The following is a 20,835-nucleotide window of genomic DNA, read 5'->3' as shown; positions in this document are numbered from 1 at the left end:
CACAATTCAGATTGTGTGCCCATTTGAAGTCAATCCCCACCCCCACCCTCAGCTCTGGCAACATAGCACAGACTGGATGGAATAGCCCATTTAGGGAGACACATTGAACAAGTAAATGCACCAGACGACTTCTAAGTGTGGACTATGATGAGAATGAGGGGGGAAAGAGTAAGAGGGTGCAGGCCTCTCTGCTGAATTGGTACCTACGCTGGCTCCCGGAGGATGGGAAAAGGGAGAGGCTGAACACGGGGCATGTGCTAAGAGCCTGAGGTGGGACAGGAGCTTGTCATCTTATAGTAGTTACTGACAGTGTGGCCAGAGCATGGTGAGCTGTCTATGCGTGGAGGGGATGGTTCAAGATGAGGACCAAGGTGGGGGGTGGGGGCAGCAGGTCGTGCAGGACCCTGTAGGGCCTGGAGCAATGTTGGCATTTTGGAATTTTAAAAAAAAATTTATTTGTTGGGGGGGGAGTAATTTGATTGATTGATTGATTGATTGATTGATTTTTAGTGGAGGTAAACCCAGGGGATTGAATCCAGGGCCCCGTGCATGCTAAGCACACACTCTACCACTGAGCTATAATCTTCCCCCTGGAGTGTTTTAAATAGGAGAGCAGCATGATCTGATTTGTGATTTTAGGAAGATTACGCTGGCTGCTCTTGGAGACCAGAAAGAAGTATGAGGTCAAAAGTAGAAGCGGGGAGGTCAGCAGAAAGAACTACTGAAATGGTCCAGACGAGAGGTGACATACACTGGCAGTGGGGGTGGACAGAGGGGCGTGGGTCCAAAAGATACTTGCGTCCGCGCACTCTATCAAAGTGACTGAAAACAGAGATTACACCAAATGCTGACAAGAGTGCAGAAAAACTAGAGCACTTGTATGGTGCTGGTAGGAATGTGCAATGGTACAGCCACTCTGGAAAACAGTTTGGCAGTTCCTTCCAAAACTAAAAATGGACTTACCATTTGCCCCAGCAATTGCACTCTTGGGTGTTTATCCCAGAGAAATGAAGACTTTTTTTCATACAGGAACTTGTGCACAAATGTTCATAGCAGCTTCATTTGTAATAGCCAAAAGATATTTAGCCACTCCTAGGAATCTCCCAAGAGAAACGAAAATATGTGTCTACACAAACACCTGTATATAAACATTCAGAGCAGCATTATTCATAGCAGCCCAAACTAGCAATAATCCAAATGCCTGTCAATAGGTGAATGGATAAACAAAAGGTAGTATGTCCATATAATGGAATACTACTCAGCAATAAAAAGAAACTAACTACTAATATACACAACATGGATGAACTCAAAACTATTATGCTAAGTGAAAGATGCCAGACACAAGAAATTCATTGATTCAATGATTCTGTTTATATGAAAAATCCAGAGAAGAAAATTTATGGAGACAGAAAGCAAATTAATGAGGCAGAGGGTGGGGATAGAGTGGGAATAGAGACCAACTTCAGGGACATGAAGGAACCTTTAGGGGTGATAGAATGTTCTAAAACTGGGTTGGGGTGATGGTGGCACAACTCTATAGATTTATTAAAATCACTGAATTGTATGCTTCCAGTGGGTGAATTTATGAAAAGTACAGCTCAACAAAGTGATTTGCAAAAGAAGATACTTGGAATTAGACATGACAGGACTTTGAAACATGAGATACCCTCTTCCTTCCATCCTTCAAAGTTTTGGGAGCATTGGGATCCACCTGGAGTTCAAGAGTACAGGAAGACAGCATCGAGGAATCAGTAAGACTTCAGGGAAGGGAAGGCACCTGTGCTTTCTGTGCAAGGAGAATTCTCCAGCTGGAGCAGAAGGAATGGAAATCTAGGCACTGGGATAGCACAGGCAGAGGCATGGAGGGCAGTGTTGGGAAACTGCCCCCAAGGAGGAGGAACAGTGGATTGTATCTGGTTGGGGGAGTCTTTTGGTTGCAGATGCACAACTTGGCTCACTGTTCATTTAGGGGACCATCCTTATGCCCTTGTTTTCACAGACCCCTCTGCCTGGTTCCGAGCACGAAGGAACAGCAGAAAGGACATCTACAAGCCGCCTCTGGCCTCTGACATTGAGAAGATGAAAACCACCCACCTCAAGGAACAGAAAGCATTTGCCTTAATCAGAGAAATCTTGGGTAGGCAGCCAACATTACCCACGAGCGACCTTCCCTCTTGCTGGTTCTCAACAGACTTGAGCAGACGTGGTGCAATCTTTGACAGACCCACACCACTTCTGGACCTGTCGTCCTAAATATGAACTCACCTCAGCTTCTCCCCTACACTTAAAATCCTTCCCTGGCCCCTCACAGCCCTTAGGATAAAGTCCAAACTCTCTGCTGCGGCTCCACCCACCCCGGTCACCTCTCTCTGCCCCTTGTGCCCTGAGCTCCAGTGACTGAGTTTTCAGCTCCTGATGCAGCTCCTGTGGCATTTAGTCTGACTAGAATGTGATCACCCTGCTCCCTACCTTTTCCTCTGGCTAATTTCTCCTGTTCTTTGATTCTCAGCCCCAAATGCTTTGTCATCAGACATGCTCCCCTGTCCCGCTGACCAGGAGCTTTCAATCCTCACTGTGTATCTCAGTCTGGGTTCCCCCTCAGCAGATCTGTGTACAAGTAGTTGGTTTGGGAGGTGATCCTGGGAAGCACTGGTGGGGAAAAGTGCAGGGAGAGAGAAGGAAGCCGATAGAAGGTGGTTGATGAGAGGGCTCCATGTGGGCAACCAGGGCTGAGTCTTGCTGAGACCTTTTGGGGGGCATGTAGTACAGACCCCTGAGTTGCCACCCACCAGGTGACTGATGAGGGTCACTTCTGAGGAGGGTGCTGACCATGCAGCAGCCCCAGTCTGCTCTCCAACTGACCAAGCACATGTGGCTAAAGCAGAGTGTGGGGGAGTTTGTGTAGGAGTTGCATTTACAGAATGAAGAGCAAGAAAGGTCTGAGCAGAACCCCAACAAGTAATCTTGTGGTGGGGGATGGGGGTGGGGGTTGCTGGAATGCATCTTCACAGGCCCTGGACCCAGAGATTCTGATTTAGTAAGGTCCTGTGTCCCCATGGGATTTTGACATTAGAGCCTCCTAAACTAAATCTTTGTACCTAATGAACAGGCCCTTAGGTCACACCCACCTGCCTACAGTTGAGCTCCATGATGGTGGGGAACATGTCCGTCATCTTCACTGCTCTCTCCCCAGCACTGCAACATGGCACAGTCCCATTTTTCAAAAACTCTATTTAAGAAATATTCATATAGCATGAACTCTAAGCTATTTTAAGTGCTTTACTTTGTTGACTCCCTCATCACAAACCTGTGTAACAGAATTACCATCCCACCTCACTCACATAAGAGGAGAGGGAGGCACAGAGGGGTTAAGTCACTCATGAAGTCAGACAGATAGGAAGTGACAGAGCCAGGATCTGAACCCAGCTAGAAGGCTAATGGTCTGTGGGCTTTACTCCTTTCTGCTGTCTCTATAAGGATTGGTTCCCTTGGTCACCAGAAGGGCAAGTGGCTGGTCTACAAGACTTCAACCATTCTGAGCCATACACCATTCCACTTCCTGCCCTGGGCTTTCTGGGAGCTGGGGACTCTGCCTGACTGTGCCTCTCTCCCCAGCATACCTGGGCTTCCTGTGGATGCTACTGCTGGTGGCCTATGGGCAGAGGGACCCCAGTGCATACCACTTCAACAGACACCTGGAGCACAGCTTCACTCGAGGCTTTTCAGCTGTGCTGGGCTTCCAGGAGTTCTTCACATGGGCCAACACCACCCTCGTGAGCAACCTGTATAGCCACCACCCAGGTACTGTCCCCCCAACCCAGGACCTGTGTCAGACCCCTTGTGCATACTCCTTTCTGGGAACAGGTGTGGGTCACTGTCAACATCAGCCTTCTAGACAACAAATTACCACAGAACCTTATGCTTTGAAGGAGAGATCTTCTGAGGGCCCCTAGCCCTCCCTGAATGCAAAGTGGAGACCCTCCTTCTTAGATAACTGAGCATGAACTGGCCGGGCAGAAGGGACCACATGAGAAAAGGCAAGCCTGAAACACTGAGACACTGTACCTCCTAGAACTACTGAGTGTCGAGTGTGGCTGCAGTGTAGGGTTATGAGCTGAGGACCTGTGAGAAGCAAAGTAGGAGAGAGGAAAGGGGACCAGATCAGAAGGCTTTGGAGGTCCATAGTTTATGCTTAAGGAACTGAGGAGCCTTGACAGCTTCTCCATGAGGGAGTAATATAATCAAATCTGTGGTAAAAGGAAGGTCACTCTGGAAACATGTGCAAGTTGGAGTAAAGGGTAGGTAGGTTAGGATGCTGGGCAGAAATGATGGGGCTGGTGTAGGGGGTGATGGAGACGGGGATGGGTGCAGACAACATTGAAGAGGTATTATTAATGGGCCTTGCTGACCATTAGGATTGGGCATTGAGGGAAAGGGCATAAATGGTCTCCATGACTGGGTAGTGGGGGTACCATTCCTCAAAAGAAGTTATGCAAGAAGTACAAAAGGTCCAAGGTGGGAAGGTGGTGATGAATGGCTGAATATAGTCTGTGGTTGGTCATGACTCTTGGCTGTCTCTATAACAGGTACACTGAAGTTCGTGTTAGCATCCAGGCCAGGGAGCTTGGGATGCATTACGATGATTTTGCTGGCTGGATTTACCCATCTGTTTTTCATCTCCAGGCTTTATCACTGACGGGAACTCCAAGCTGGTTGGCAGTGCCCAGTTTCGTCAAGTGAGGGTCCAGGAAAGCTCTTGCCCTCTTGCCCTGCAGCTGCAGGCTTCTCTTGATGGATGCCGTGCACCATATTCCCTGGATGTTGAAGACCTGTCAGACTATGGGGAAGGCTGGAATGCCTCCAAGCTCAATAGCAGCAATGACTTTTCCCAGGCTTGGCAGTACCAGAGCCAGAGCCAGCGCCGAGGGTATCCCATCTGGGGCAAACTCACTGTGTACCGAGGAGGAGGTTACGTGGTCCCCTTGGGGACTGATCGCCAAAGTGCATCAAGGTAAGTTCACATGATTTATATGCAGTCGAGGAAAGACATTTGCTTGAGTCCAGGTCTGATTGGCGGGTGCAGCCTTCAAAACAGGACTGAGCCAAGCTCACTCATGTCATTGTGGGGAGCGGTGGGGAGATTCAGAAGCATTCAGGTCATATTTTCAGGTCCCGGGAAACTGTACAACCTCAGAGTTGGAAAGGGAGTCCTGCTCCAGCATTCTCAGCCTGGTAGGCCTCTACTAGAGCCAGTACAGGGGTGGGGAACTGAGTACCACACAAAGCGTCCACCACCAGGCAAGCAGGAAGGCTCTTAACCTTAACCAAGAATTACACAGGGTCTGAGGTTTTACCCTACTCATAAGCCGACACACTAGCCTGTTACTGTTTCATAAATTCTGGCAGAAGACACAGGACTCTTGGATCAGAGACAAAGTATTTTATTACTCACAGAGCTTCACAGTGGTTGGAGTCAGTTTTCTAGCAGGGTCAAGACAGATGCTTGCCTATGTGGTCAGTTACAGTACCACAGAGGAAAGCTTGGAGCATTCAGTTTCTATAGCAGCAGAAGCAAAGAGTACTCTGTCTGAAGGAAGACATCACCTCCTCCTCGAGGTTGTTCACTGCAGACTAGGCCCCGAGACGTGGCCTGGGTAAGGCCTGGCCAGGAACTTGTATTACTGGAACACTCAGCACGAATGTGCAGGGACACTCAGGGCCCATGCAGACTGCCTCTCCCAGCATGTTCTGGAGTCAGAGAGCCCTAGGTTTGAAACCCTAGCACTGCTCCTGTTAGCTTTGTAGCCCCAAGGGAGTTAGTGAACCCATGTGAACCTCAGTCTCCTCCACTGCATTACTATGACACGGAGGAACACAGATAACAACAAACCCCAAGGGAGAACAACTGGCAGGGGTCCCCTGGGATTAAGGACAGGCCAGGAATAGTCTATTTCCACGTAAGAGGTGTCTTCCTGCTACTGGGAACAACTGACTCTCTCTCTCCTTCTATGTGTCAAGCAGGACACAGACCCACCAGAGACAGGGCATATTTTAAAACAGGGCCATCATTACTGCTCTAAGTAATAACAGCTGGTATCACTACACATGTATTTCCATTTTCTCTTCACAATGATCCCAAGGCACCCATGTTAACACCATTGTAGATGGGGAAACTGAGGCCTGGAGAAGTTATCAGCTTCTCCTTGAGGCAGCCAGGATTAGAACCCAGGATGTCACTCTGGCACACTCTGTTCACGACACCCGTGAGCAGATCTCCAGGAACTGGTCTCATGTGAACTGCCAGCCCAAGAGGGACCTTGACAGCTGCTGCCTGCCTAACTCCCTGATGTTCTGTGCAGCTCCTCCAACACTGCGGTCCTCAGACATGAAAACGCATCACATACAAACGACTACGTATAAAGTAGATAAGCAACAAGGATGTACTGTACAGTGCAGGGAATTATCGCCATTATTTTGTAATAATTTTAATGGAACAGAATCTAGAAAAATACTGAATTACTATGCTGTACACCTGAAATTAATACTGTAAATCAACTATACTTCAATAATAAATAAATCAAATTAATAAACAGATTATGTTTAAAACAAATCCAGAAAAACATATCATAATCCTCTGGAGCACTCATCAAAGCACAGATCCCCAGGTCCCATCCCCAGAGTTTTTCACTGGAGATCTGACATATAGACTGAGAATCTGCATCTCTAACAAATTTCTAGGTGATGCCAATGCCACTGGTCTGGGGATAACACTTTGAGAACCTCTGGTTGAATGGCCAGGAGACCATGGGTGCCAAAACATTGCACCATAGGATGGGAAATTGGCCACTCCCAGGAGAAGCCCTAAAGCCCTGTGGTCCTGGGCGTAGAACAGAGGCAGGGGGAGAAGTTTTGACAGGAAGCTCTGGTCTCCTCCCTGGGCTGAGGGCCAGGGAGCCCCTCCCTATGGAGATGCACCTAAATGCCCTTCTTCCCACAGAACTCTCCAGTATCTCTTTGACAACACCTGGCTGGACACCCTGACCAGAGCTGTGTTTGTGGAGTTCACAGTCTACAACGCCAATGTCAACCTGTTCTGCATTGTCACTCTGACCCTGGAGACTAGCGCCCTAGGTGAGCAGGCTGGCCTGTGAATCCATCTGCATGTTCCAGACCCCAGACAACCCTCCCTCTGGGCTAGGGAGGGCTAGGGCTCCTGATGCAGCTAGCCTGGGCCACCCCCAGGCCAGAGCCCCAGGGCAAATGGTTGTTTGGGAAATTCAGGGATGGGTCTTGGTGCTCCAGCCTCATTCCTGGCTGCCGGCACTTCTCACTGGCCTGTCTCCCAAATCATCCTAAGGGGACCTAGTTGGGGTCTGGAGGCAGCTCACAGTCTTGAGCTTCCCACTCTACTGGGAGTGAGGATGGGGGGCTGGCAGTGAAGGGCAGGGGAAGGGGTGACCTGGTAACAGCTTCACCTAAAACAGTATTTTACAACTTGCAGTACCTTAGTCTACATTGCAAAGTTCATTTTATATCATATTCCAACACACACACACACATACACAGTATATATAACTGAGACAAAAGCTTCAAAAATAATTCCCTTAACTCTATTTTGTGTTCTATTCTTTCTCCCCACTCCCTGCCTTCCACCCTCTTTTAGTGCTAATCACAATCTATTGAAAACACTGACTCTTCAGCTAATAATCAATCTTCCTAAAACTCAACCACCTCTTCTTTAAAAATAAAAAACTTTTTAAATATTAAATTACATTTTTTATAAAAGCAATATTTGTAGTTTTTTTAAAAATTTCAGAACTGTGTAAAGTAAAAGGGCTTCAAGTTCCATTATCATTTCCCACTGTCAAAAGTTTCTTTCAAATCCTTTTTGGAGGATTTATTTGTATTTCTTGTGATATCCTATTTCTTTCTGCTATCTTCTTGGCTGTTTAAGGTCCTCTTAAACAACTGCCTCAAAACACATCTGTTTAAATTATTTATTTCTACAAATGAGAAGTGCGGCGTGGGTTTCTGGTCTGCTTGATTCAGCAGCCTGCTGACATTAGCAAGGACTCGGGTTGTCTGCATCTCCCCATTCTGCCATTCTTCAGATTGGCTTTGTCCCTGTACACCGTAGCCTTACTGGTCAAATTGGTTTTTAAAAAATCATTACTAAAAAATCATGACAATACCAAAAACAGAAAAAAAGGAAAAGACACAAATGGATAAAAGATAATTCAAAAGAAGGTTGATCTCTTTAGATGAAATGGCTTTCACTGAGCCAGCTTGGAGTAAATAAATGGATGTTACGGAGGTGGGTGTGCTGTGGCTGGAGGTGACTGAGTGCCCAAGGGCCAACACCAAACACAGAGGGCAGGAGGAGGGTCTTCCATAGCAGCTCCCTTTGTCCCATTCGATGCGTCCACTGTTACAGCCTCCACCTTGTGTCTCTGTTCAGTCACTTGGGTGTGAAGGGCCTTTATCTTCTCCCCTGCCCCCGGCCAGCCCTCAGAAGGGCTTGATTTTGCTTCATCTGACTGATGACTTACAGTCAGAAGAGGTGGCTCTGAGCAGTGGCTGTGGGTGAGCAGAACATGCTCTGCTTTGCAGGAATCTTCTTTGCACACGCGCACCTGCAGAGCCTGCGTCTGTACCCCTTCACAGATGGCTGGCACCCCTTCGTGGTAGCAGCAGAGGTCGTCTACTTCCTGTTCCTCCTCTATTACATGATCGTGCAGGTGAGGGGTAGACTTGTGGCTCCATGTGCAAAGGAGGGAGGTGGTCATGTGCCTGTTCCCTCTCCCATCCCTTCCCTTTTCCTTGGAGGGGGCCTGAAAAAGGGAGATGAAAGGGTTCTGCTCACCTGTATGCCATGGCAACCTTTCATGTCCCCTGCTGGTCCTGAGGGCTGACCCAGCTCAGGCACCTCTCAGGAACTGAGACTCTGAGCTCAGTCCTTCCTGGGTGATCCCTGGGAATTAGGAAAAATCCCCTTTGCCATCTGAACCACCATGTTACACAATGAAGGAGCAGATATTGATAATGAGAATGGCTTGAGGATGCTGGGAACTCATCTAAAGTGTGTTATAAGCCCTGTCCCTCCCCTCAAATGCTAATCAGACACCTTAAGGGGCATCTTAGGCCCCATTCCCTGCACAACAATCACTTTAAAGCAAGGATGATACTTTGAGTGCTGCTACAAGGCAGGCAATGTTCTACGAACCTTACATGGATTTTCTCTTTTCACACCAGAAGAAATGTTCTATTAGCTCCATTTCACAGAGCTGACGTCCAGAGATGTTAAGTCATTTATCCAGGGTCTGACCCCTGACCTTGACACTCAACCCCTATACCACATCAGCCACCAACCTGAATTCCACAGGTCTCTAAGGATCATCAATTCAATCCCACCAGCCAACAGTGATCTAATAGCAACTTAAGTACCTGCATTTCTCTAAGAACATCAAAGGAGGCCATCCACCACCCATCTCTGAGCTTCTTTCTCTCCTCTCCACTGCCCTCACACTCTGCCTGGAGCTGCTTCAGAAAGACTTTCCCTGAAGCCCTTAAATCTTTCTCAAAATGCTGCTTAAGTGTTTAAAGAATCTTCCCCTCGTTCCACCCCTTTATAATGGAGGTGAGCTTAGCCTCTTACCAGTGAAACACCAGTCCTTCTTCTGTAAGAATGGGTAGGAGGAGGGAAGTGGAGCAGACTCAGAAGATTCTCTTGAGTGGAAGGGAAAAGGAGGGGAGGGAGGCCCAAAACACGCACAGGAAAATTTTTTCTTACTGTGACATCTGTTGGGAAAGAGAATTAAAAACAGCCTCTGCCAATCCAGAAAATCTCTTCACAAAAATAGAAAAAAAACCTACCTAAATAAAATTATTTTTAATCATGGTAAATATATTTAACATAAAATTTACCATTTTAACCATCTTTAAATGAACAGTTCAGCGATATAGAGTACATTCACATCATTGTACAACCACCACCATCATCCATCTCCAGAACTTTTCTCCTCTTGCAAAGATGCAACTGTTCGCATTCAACAATAACTTCCCACTCTCCCTAAGACAACAACTTACATTATTGAATAAGCATTAAACCAGAATGTGGTGCTCATCTCAGGCAATCCAATAAAGAGGTGGCAAAGGAAAGAAATCTCACCCTTGAATATCTCCAGAAAGATACAACCCATTACATACACATTCCTAAGATAAACATTAAGGAATACTTAACAGGACTTACAGCACCATTTGTCCCACTAGCCCATCCTAAATTCACCTGGTAATTGGGGTGGCCACCTGAGTTTGCTAACTGCTTTTACCAAATGAAAAAACAGATCTATGTGTACAACAGGAGGAAGTCTTGCAGCGTGGAGCCAGGTGTCCTGCGGTTTGGCTTTTACCCTCCTAGGGAAACTGGGAGATTGGCATGCCATCTTCCTTGCATACATTCAAAGAGGTGGCTCCCTCGTCCTTGAGAAAAAAATTCCTGAGCTATAAAACTGACAAGAGGCTTGTTTAGCTTTTAAAAATATTACATATATCTCAAAGAAGCAGAGAAAGAATTCACAATTACGAGTTTTCTAACATAGATGCTCTAACCACAATCAACTTTTGATTTGGAGAAGTTTCTCCAAACTTTGTTCTTACTCAAAATATCTATTGTCTATTAGATACTTCTGTCATTTCTTTCTTTCACAGTTTTCTCTAATAATAAGATCTTCCTATGAGCTCTGTAGAGCTGAAAATAAATATATTCTTGAGTTAAAATAAATAAAACAAATAAATGCTCTACAGGCAAGGGGGATCTTTCCCCTTCCCTACCCCTCTACTTCTTTGGCATCAGAGATTAAATGGTTTTCCTATTAGGTGCTGTATTTACTCTCACACACCCCCAAATCCTGCAGCCCCAACTGATGATGAGACCAGGTAGGTTCCATGCACAAGGTTTGGGAGAGGCCACTGGTGCTCTAGGCACATGGTGCCAGGGCTTTGAGAAACCTCCAAGGATCCTGTAAGCCCCTCCCAAAGGGTTCATCCTGAGTGGTGGTGGGGACACCGTGGGGCAGTTCTGGCCACAGCATTGGTAGAACCTCTGGCTCCTTTCCCAGGGCAAATTCATGAGGAAGCAGAAATGGTGCTATTTCCGCAGCAAGTGGAATCTTCTGGAGTTGGCCATCATCCTGGCCAGCTGGAGCGCCCTGGCAGTGTTTGTAAAGAGGGCCATCCTGGCGGAGCGTGACATCCAGTGCTACCGGAAACACAGGGAGGAGTAAGTGACTCTGCCTCAGTCCAGCTCCTACCACTGATGCCAGCTTCCTCCAGCTCTGTGTGGCCCAAGGGGGCTTTTGAAATTTTGCTGACCCTCAGAGGATCAAGGGTCACTTGTTAAAAAATAATTATAGCAGTTAGATTCAGCTTTGGGGCCTGAGAACTCTTTAAGACAAAATAGAACAATTATCTTTTGCAAAGCATAGAAACATATGACACCTTGTTAAGGTCCCTCTCAACCTTTTGGGCAGGGTCTTTGACAAGTATTAGTGTCCAGTCAACCCACCTCTGCTACTATTTACCAACTGTCCACTCTTTGCTATGCAGGATGCACTAACCCATCCCCATGAGAACCAATGGAGGTAAATGTTATCATTACCCCATTTTACAAAAAAAGAAATTAGAGAGGTAATGCGACTTCCCCAAGGCCACACAGCTAAAAAGTAGCAGAAATATCATTTAAACCTAGCTTGTGTGTCTCTGGAATCCTAGTCCTTATTTTGAACCACTGTTCACTGATTTTATAGATCTAGCTAACTTTTATTGAATTATTGTTGGATGCCATACACTGTCATAAAAACAGCACTTTAAAAGCAGTATCTCATCTACTTTAATCTCCTTGAAGCTTCTAAGAGATATTATCCCTTTTTTAATTGATGTATAGTTGATTTACAATTTTGTGTTAGTTTCTGGTGTACAGCATAGTGATTCAGTTATTCTTTTTATATTAATTTCCATTATAGGTTACTACAAAGTATTGAATATTGTTCCCTGTGCTATATAGCAGGACCTTGTTGTTTATTTATTTTATATATAGTTGTTAGTATCTGGAAATCCCAAACTGCCAATTTATCCCTTCTCACCCCCCTTTTCCCGCTGGTAACCGTAAGTTTGTCTTCTATGTCTGTGAGTCTGTCTGTTTTGTAAATAAGTTCATTTGTGTCCTTTTCTTAGATTCCACATATAAGAGATATCATATGATATTTGTCTTTCTCTTTCTGACTTACTTCACTTAGTATGATAATCTCTATGCCCATCTATGTTGCAGCAAATGGCATTATTTTCATTCTTTTTTATGACTGAGTGGTATTCCATTGTGTATATATATATATATATATATATATATATATATATACACACACACACACATATATCACAATTTCTTTATCTAATCGTCTGTTGATGGACATTTAGGTTGCTTCCATGGCTTGGCTATTATATATCATTCCTTTTTTAATGAGGCATTTGAGACTCAGAGAGGTTAAGCTGTCTGTGCAAGGTCACACAGCAAGAAAATACAGGGCCTAGAATTTGAACTTAGCACTCCACCCTAGACTGTCTCATTCATTCAACAAACCAGCACTGAGCTCTTCTTTGTGCCACACCCACTTGCCAAATACATGACAAAACTTCACCTTCCCTAGAGGCTTTCTTCCATAAAAATGTGTCAGTATCAATCAAGTTCTTTGAGTTCAGAAATTATCAGAACTTCTGTTCTTACTGAAAGTTCATTATAAACCTTATGCAGAACAGTTATTTTAAAAATGTAAAGACATTTTAGCTCTTGAAGGGATCTTCAAAAGATGACCCCAGAGGCCAAATCCAGTTTACCACTTATTTTTGTAAAGTCTAGTTGGAACACCACCTAACTCACTCATTCCTTTACAAACTGTAGCTGCTTTTCTGCTACAGCTGTAGAGTTGAGTCGAGTCGTTGGGACAGAAACTGTGTGGCCACAAAGTCTCAAATGTATGCCATCTGGCCCTTTACATAAAAACTCCGTCAACTCCTGCTTAGAGAACAAAGCCTAAAGTTCTAAAAGTAAGAATAGTGAGTTTGTTTTAGGTCCTACATGACTGAGATCCCTGACAGCTATCTCCACACTAGCCAGACCTTATGATTCCTTACAATGACCTCAAACGTGATTAATTCTTGACACCCAAACAGAAAGGCTTCTTACTCAGATGGGCTGTAAAACAGTTTTAAATTAAGAGAGTTCTCTTTTCACACTAAGAGTCAGAGATCTGCCACTTTTGATAGAAACCTGAGCCTAGTTTAGTATTACATAAAACCTTCAGTTGAATTTGATTATTCAATTAACCAAATTGACTTGGTTTGTGTTTATTTCAAAAACTCGTAAATTTTGTTTCCTTGTAGGAATAGATAAGCCATTTAAAGCCAGAGCTTGAATTCTGAAAGTACTTTTTAAGACTAAATTATTTGCTTCGAAGAGCCCCCCTTTAATCTAGTGGGTCTCAGGCTGGCTCCTCAACAGAATCATCCAGGCCACATCCCAGACCTACTAAATCAGGATGTCAGGGGTGGGGCCCCAGCACCAGTATTTTTAATGTTCCCCTGGTTATTCTCACATGTAGCCAAGGTTGAGAACTGTGCTTTAATTAGAGCCAACTGCCACCATAAAGGAGGGCTTACATGGTTATTATTTCCATATATATGAGCAATTAAAGAGAGAGTTAGGTATTTTAAAAGAGGCACGAAAAAGGTGCTCCAGGAGCCAAAGGAGGAAGCCACCATACATATTGGCAGCCCTGTTCTGTTAAAAGGGAAGATTCTGGAAGGCAGGAAATTAGGTAGAAGGATGGCTTTTACTCAGGCATTATATAAGTATATCAGATGCTTTTACAAACTTGAGATCATACACTTTTGTTCCATAATCTGTTGTCCATCCATGTTAATAGATATGGGTCTATGTCATACTTAATAACACGCCAACATTAAGACTGAATAAAACATGGAAAGTAAGGCACAAGAGGGGAATGAAGAGCAGGGTAGGATGGTGGGAAGAATTTGGACTTTGGAATGAGACATACCTGGTTCCAACTCTCATTCTTCCCCCATTGCCATTCTTCTGTAGCTTTGCAGCCATTAACCAAGAATGCTAGGTAATGGCCCCATGACCACCATCACCATCATCATCACCCCTCATATCCAGTATCCTCACCTTCACCATGACCACCATCTCCCATCTCATCATCTCCTAGCTGGGGGAACTGGGACAGCTCTATCTCTCAGAACTGTTGCAGGAGTGATGGCCTCTGAGATGATGATAAGTCATTGCTTCTGGGCTGAAGTGAGCCCAGATGAACTCTGGCTGAGCTGAGCATGGCTCTGAGACTCAGTCTCCCCATTTGGTCCCATAGGGGGATCAGTTTCAGTGAGACAGCAGCGGCCGATGCTGCCCTTGGGTACATCATTGCCTTCCTGGTACTCCTGTCCACAGTGAAGCTTTGGCATCTGCTCAGGTTGAACCCCAAAATGAACATGATCACATCAGCCCTGCATCGTGCCTGGGGGGATATTTCGGGCTTTATCATCGTCATCCTTATCATGCTCCTGGCTTACTCCATCGCAGTGAGTGGCTCCTTAGGGAAAACTTTCCGGGCCGGTCTCCTCAGAAGCAAAGGCTTCTTGGTGGTGGAGGGTTGGGGGATTAGGGTTTAGGAAGAACGAACCTGGGAACCTGAGGGAGATGGTGGATCTTCTGAGACTGGGGCCTTTTATCTGGGAGCTCATGAACTGGTCATCCCAAATGGCAGAGGCTAGAGACTTCAGTTGGGTAAGAGCGAGGAGGTACAGTCTTTAAGACTGAAAGGACCAACTGTCTCCCAATGAAGGACTCCTTTCTCTACACAGTCTCCGCCTGAATGTGCCAGTTCTCCTGACATCCCAATTACTCAGACCTGCACAGAGCACTGCCTCTGCGTCAGGGGATGCAGAGATGAATTGGGCAATCCCTGTCCTTGAGCTGGGGCAGAGATGTGGGACATGTTTGCAGGCCATGTTGATGCTTAATGCTCTCTCTACACATGAGGCATGAACTTGGTATGGCCAAAATCATTTCATTCAGCCCCCTAACACCAAGAACATTTTGACAATCACATCTCTTTTGTGACTGAAAAAATTTTTGAACTATCAACTCTCTTTTATCATAAAGTAATGTAAGAAAAAAAGACCCTTTGCCACATCCTAATCGCCATCAGAACATGCCCCGCCCCATCCTCTCCAAGTCCATGATTCCAACATCCTAACGCAAGCTCCCACTCCTTTATGACCCTTCACCCAGTCCTGATCCACTTCCCACTCCAACTCCTTTCCCATTTCTGACCCTGGCCCCACCCAGTCTCTCCTGTTCCACCAGGCAGAAGCAGCCTGTCATTCATCTAACCCAACTCTCTCAGAGCAAAGAGGCTGGGGCCTCAGAGAGCTCAGTTTTGTTACCGAGCCTCAGAGTGGCCATCTGGAAGACCACAGTAGTGGCCTAGCAGTTGGTGCCCGAGCCCCAGGCGTGCACATGCATCCCCTACAGAACTGGATGTGTCCATGCACCCACTTGCAGGCCCCTATGGGTACGGGGCCAAGGATGCAGCTGACCCAGACCAACTCTACTGTCAAAAAACAGGCCTGGGGGGGTTGCACGGTTTCTTTCCTTGTTCATGAGGATTCTTTCCATAACAGTCAAACTTAATATTTGGTTGGAAACTCCGTTCCTACAAAACCTTCTTTGATGCGGCAGAAACGATAATCAGCCTTCAGCTAGGAATCTTCAACTATGAGGAGGTAATGGGGTGGAGTGGGGGGTATATGAGCATCACCATTGACACGAAGCCTTTATGAAAATTAGGAAAATCACCCCCCTCAAATGCCTCCCCAGTAATGTCACCCCTTGGGTCCATGGCCTGGCAAGCACAGGGCAACTCTGGACAAATAAAAAGGCTCCCCCTCCTCCAGGCAGACAGTCCCATGCTAGGGCCTATAGCTCACCCTCGGGAACCTTGCTTACAGAAGAACATCAGACACTGGCTACTCAGGGGAGGGCTGTGCTGGGGGGAGACGCTCTTGGCCCTAGCCAGAAATGGTGCCCATGATGGAAATGGCAGCAGCAGGGAGTCGGGAGTGCTGCTCTTTCCCTCTCCTGGGAGCTCAAGAGCACTGCCCATATGCTCAGCCCCCAGGCAGAAGGGAAACGTCCTGGCTCCAGGATCTTCCTAGGTCCAATTTTCCCTTTGAGGGTGCCCAGTCTTGGGGGGCCACTAGGACATAGGACCCCCGGGGATGACTCTGGTTTTCTTCCTGACAGGTCCTGGACTACAGCCCAGTGCTTGGCTCTTTCCTAATTGGGTCCTGCATCGTTTTCATGACATTTGTGGTGCTGAATCTATTTATCTCTGTCATCCTGGTGGCCTTCAACGAGGAGCAAAAACACTCTCAGGTGAGTCCCTTTGACCTAGTCTTCAAAAGTCACTGTCTTTGAACTAGGAAGAGGTTGGTTGAGCGGCAGCAGATATTAGGGGGGCTTGAGGGGCCACTGTAGCTCAAGGCCTTCATTTCATGGGAGGGGAAACTGAGGCCCAGAAGGAGGAAATTAATTCCTCAAGATCACAGGCAAAGAAGGGCAGGCTAGAATCAGGTCTCCTGTTTCCCATGTGGGACTCTGTTCATCACACCAGTGATTCCCAACTCTGATTGTACATGAGAATCACCAGGGAGCTTCTGGAAATTGCTGCTGCTAAACCCGAGACCAACAGAAACAGAATGCCTGGGAGAAGGATCCCAGCTCTGGTATTCTTGAAATCTCCCCATGTGGTTTGCATACCCAGCCAAGGTTAAGAATCTACTGGAAAAATGACTAAGGAAGACAATTTGGGTGATGACAAACTTTAACACTTCATGAAGTGGACAGTCTCCATTCGGAGAACTGCAAAATGGGGTGGAATGCAGGAAGATTTTAAAGGATACATAAAGAACAAGGAAGAGAAAAATAGAACATATCTGATTGGCTGGGGCCACAGAGTCCACTTTGCTAGAGTGGAGAAGGAAGAGGAAATAAGTATAGAACCCAGAGTTGGCCTGCTATCTGGGGACTGGCTGACTGGGTATCCTGCATATCTCGCCAAGGAGAGCCTTTACAGAGACGAAGTTATACACGTTTCGGTTTGCTGGGCATCCTGGGCAGGAGCAACTCCATCTTGGGCCTAATTTACATCACGATGTCATAAATGTGTGAGAGTCTTTGAACAAAAATTCCCAACAGCTTCTGCAGGGGGTTTGGAGGGCATTTTGTCATTCTCAGCGCAGGGGAAGAAGGAACCCTCTAGGGATAAAGGCAGGAGCAAACGCCCTTGAGATTCCCAGAAGGAGGTCAATTTCAACACAGAAGCAGCTCTAAACAGCAAAGTGACTTGGGCAGGGACTAAACTGGACGATAAAACCATAGTTTCCTCTGATAAAGAAAAGCCCCCAAAGAGAACAGTTCTATGTAAGTTGCATGGTTCTTTCTCCCTCTGCAGCTGTCGGAAGAAGGAGAGATCGTTGACTTGCTACTGATGAAAATTCTCAGTTTCCTGGGCATTAAATGTAAAAGACAGAAGCCTGGAAGCAGCAATGAGCAGCCCGAGTTGCTGTCAGAGGCCCTGCCCCCTCAACCTGTATCAGCTGTACCCACAGTTTAAGGGTACAAGTTTAAGCTGTTGGTCCACGCATGATCATCTGTAGAGCAGGGGAAGGCCAATGCCTTGGGCCTGTGCTGACCAATGATTCTATAATCTCTCCAGGTCAATATTTTACTATGTCCATAGAAGACTTACCAAGCCTGGCAAGCAAAAAAAAGAAAAAAAAATACATCCATATGTACATACAATTGTCACTACTGTGATATACTATTCAAATATATTTCCTCCTAGAAATAAAACAAATATTTTCTGGAGTTCAGGGGGAAAAAAATCTCTACAGACTAATTATTTCATCTTCTTTGTCAGTCAGAAGTTGCCTTTGAATGATTCTAGTTCAGGATTTCTCAAACTGTGTCCAAGGGATGCTAATGGGTGTCATATTAATTTGCTAGGGCTGCCAGACAAAGTACCACAAAATGGGTAATGTAAAACAACAGAAATGTATTGTCCCACAGTTCTGGAGGAGAGAAGTTCAAAATCAAGGTGTCAACAGGGCCATGTTCCTTTGAAAGGCTCTACAAAGGAATCCTTTTTTCTAGCCTCTAGCATTTGCCAGCAATCCTTGGCATTACTTGGCTTGTAGATACATCATTCTAACCTCTGCCTCTCTCGTCACATGGCCTTTCCTCCAGTGAGAGGGCTAGGATTTCAACCTATTTCTTTAGGGGACACAATTCAACTCATAACAGGTGTCGTCGTCCCCAAAATGTTTCTAGAGCAAATGGGGGGAGCACTGGACACACAAGTTCTTTAGCATGGAAACTGTTAGAGCTTTTAATCAGCTAAATGTGCACTGTTGAGTCTCCAGGGATAAGATGAGTGTGAGAGATAAAGTGTGTAATGATTCCCAAACACTGTGACCAAGGCATCTGATATTGCAAAACCTCAAATAGGGCTAGTGTTGCTTAGAGGATACCCCAGGGAATTACTGATCTACACTGGTGAGTTTCGATCTTGGCTACACACTAGAAACCCCCAACTTCATCCCAATATACCATAACCTCTAGTCTGGGTCCCAGGCATCAATATTGTTTAATCCATTCAGGTGACTCCAATATGCAGTCAGACTTGATAAACATGCTTTAAATTCTGAGGACCACAGATCTAGATAATAAAAGTCTTCCAGGTGTCTGTGTGGATAAGTACATATTTCCCCACTTCTAGGCAAAGGAAGCACCTCATGAATCCTCTCCAATTCACCCTGTCTTGTCCCTCTCCTTCTCACACACCCATTGTAGCAGATACTTTAGGTTGCCTGCCCCAAATCCATTTCATGCTTTCCTCCTGGATATCAGAATCCTGATTTTGTTCAGGCAGCCAGTATCCCTCCCCAACATGACCCATGGTAAGGTGATCTTGGAAACACCTCAAAGTAAACCTTGACTTGTCTTAGTAATGGTAATCATAGCCGCTGACAATGAGGTGTTTAGGGAGGCCATATGACTCAATCTGGCCAACAAAAATGAGGAGAGGTCTCTAGGATACTTGTGGGAAAGGTTTGCTTGCTAATAAAAAGAAATGGGCTCCAGTACTGCTGGACACTGTCTGGACTGACTAAGACTGCTGGTACTTTGACAGCTATCTTGAAGCCATGGGGAACAATCTGAAGATGGCAGAGCAGAAAGATGAGAGGAACATACCTGAAGTCTTTAAACAGCTAGCTTAACCCTGCAGCTGAACTACTGCCAGCCTTTTATCTGGATGAGAGCGTAAATGTCCTTTTTAGATGGTTGAACCAGGATCCCATTCTATTACCCTGATAATCAAAAGACAGGATCCTTTATAAGCAGACAGACACATAACATGCCAATACACATAAAACCTTGAGGATTTCATCATCTTCTGTCCACCCATCATCCCTTTTTATTGTGTCAGGTATGATCATGAGCTATATATGCAGATACTCATCAAATAACTCACAGCAAAGTGTACACGTCTCCCGAAAGGCTGGTATACAAATCTACCTGAACACACAGTCTGTTTGTTTTAAGTGGGAAAAGTTCTAAGATATGGAGAAGTTGTGTATTCATTCCTCTTTATCATCTTTCCCATCTACTTGTCACTTCTCTATTGACTATAAATATCAAACTGGAAACTCCTTCAATTGCATTGTTATAAGAGAAAAAAAATACATCCACTCAAAGAGATGAGCAAGCTCCTCTGAGAAAACTAAAAGAAACGACCATCTGCATTTTCAGGTGCAATGAGATGACATTTCAAATCTCAAGCCATGGATGTTATAAAGATAACCACCTGAAAAAAAATTTTAATCCTCAGTACTTGTTAAAAATATTTTTTTTAAAGAAAAAGATATTTCCTATTGCTTTGTCTTAAGGGTCTGTGACATAGCCCACACACTGATACATCATCTTGTTCTTTGCATCAGATGAGTTAGTGGAGCTGGGAATAAATATTTTAGGGCATGGCTTGCATTATGCTGCACGGGCTTGTAACAAACCAATAAAAACAGAACACTGACATTATGAAAACTAGCCAAGATCTGGAGTTTACAGTAGACCACTGTGAGCCAGTCAGCATCCCAAATGGAGGCAAGTAGAATAGAGCTTAAGAGCAGTTGACTGCAAATCAGTCTAGAGGTCAAGTTCTGCTACTGCCACCTAGTAGTTGGTTAAGCCATAAAATGCCTTCCCCATTCCACTCCTGGGCAAGTTAGTTAACCGTTCTGAGCCTCCAGCCCATAAAATGAGTACAATATCTACTAGAAGAGGTTTGGAGAGGATTAAAAAGATAATGTTTCCCAAACACATAGCAAGGGCTCAATAAATGGCTACTATCTACTCAGAGGAAAATGGAACATGACATCCCTTGCAAGCCAGTGCACAGATGTGCTGACAGCCCCAATCTTACAAGTGAGGCAGAATCTCAGTGCAACAACACTTGGGCCTTCCAAATACACGACACACATACTCACACATATACTCACATACACACACACTTCAAGGCGCCCACCCTGTAACATTGAAGGTGTGGAGAATGAGGTGTTTTTCACTCAAGTCTCTGCTGATTCATGCCCACTTCATAAAATCTGTGTTAAAGGCGAGATCTTTCCCAGAACTTATTTTCTTTC

The 20,835-nt window shown here is 45.4% G+C and overlaps 1 protein-coding gene across 1 annotated transcript in view; it reads left to right on the top strand.

The window, feature by feature from the left end:
• Nucleotides 1-17,747, top strand: part of LOC102527577 (polycystin-1-like protein 2) — an 88,005-nt gene extending 70,258 nt beyond the window's left edge. Inside the window, exons 35-44 of the mRNA XM_006207549.3 lie at nt 2,000-2,137; nt 3,616-3,801; nt 4,684-5,011; nt 6,998-7,131; nt 8,611-8,738; nt 11,118-11,278; nt 14,439-14,649; nt 15,754-15,855; nt 16,376-16,507; nt 17,586-17,747. Coding sequence (XP_006207611.1) covers nt 2,000-2,137; nt 3,616-3,801; nt 4,684-5,011; nt 6,998-7,131; nt 8,611-8,738; nt 11,118-11,278; nt 14,439-14,649; nt 15,754-15,855; nt 16,376-16,507; nt 17,586-17,747 — 1,682 coding nt within the window. The remainder of the gene's footprint in view (nt 1-1,999; nt 2,138-3,615; nt 3,802-4,683; nt 5,012-6,997; nt 7,132-8,610; nt 8,739-11,117; nt 11,279-14,438; nt 14,650-15,753; nt 15,856-16,375; nt 16,508-17,585) is intronic.
• Nucleotides 17,748-20,835: the final 3,088 nt, after the last annotated feature.

This window comes from Vicugna pacos, chromosome 9 (genome assembly GCF_048564905.1).
Source record: "Vicugna pacos chromosome 9, VicPac4, whole genome shotgun sequence".
NCBI lineage: Eukaryota > Metazoa > Chordata > Mammalia > Artiodactyla > Camelidae > Vicugna > Vicugna pacos.
This window is presented reverse-complemented; position numbering and strand designations above follow the sequence as displayed.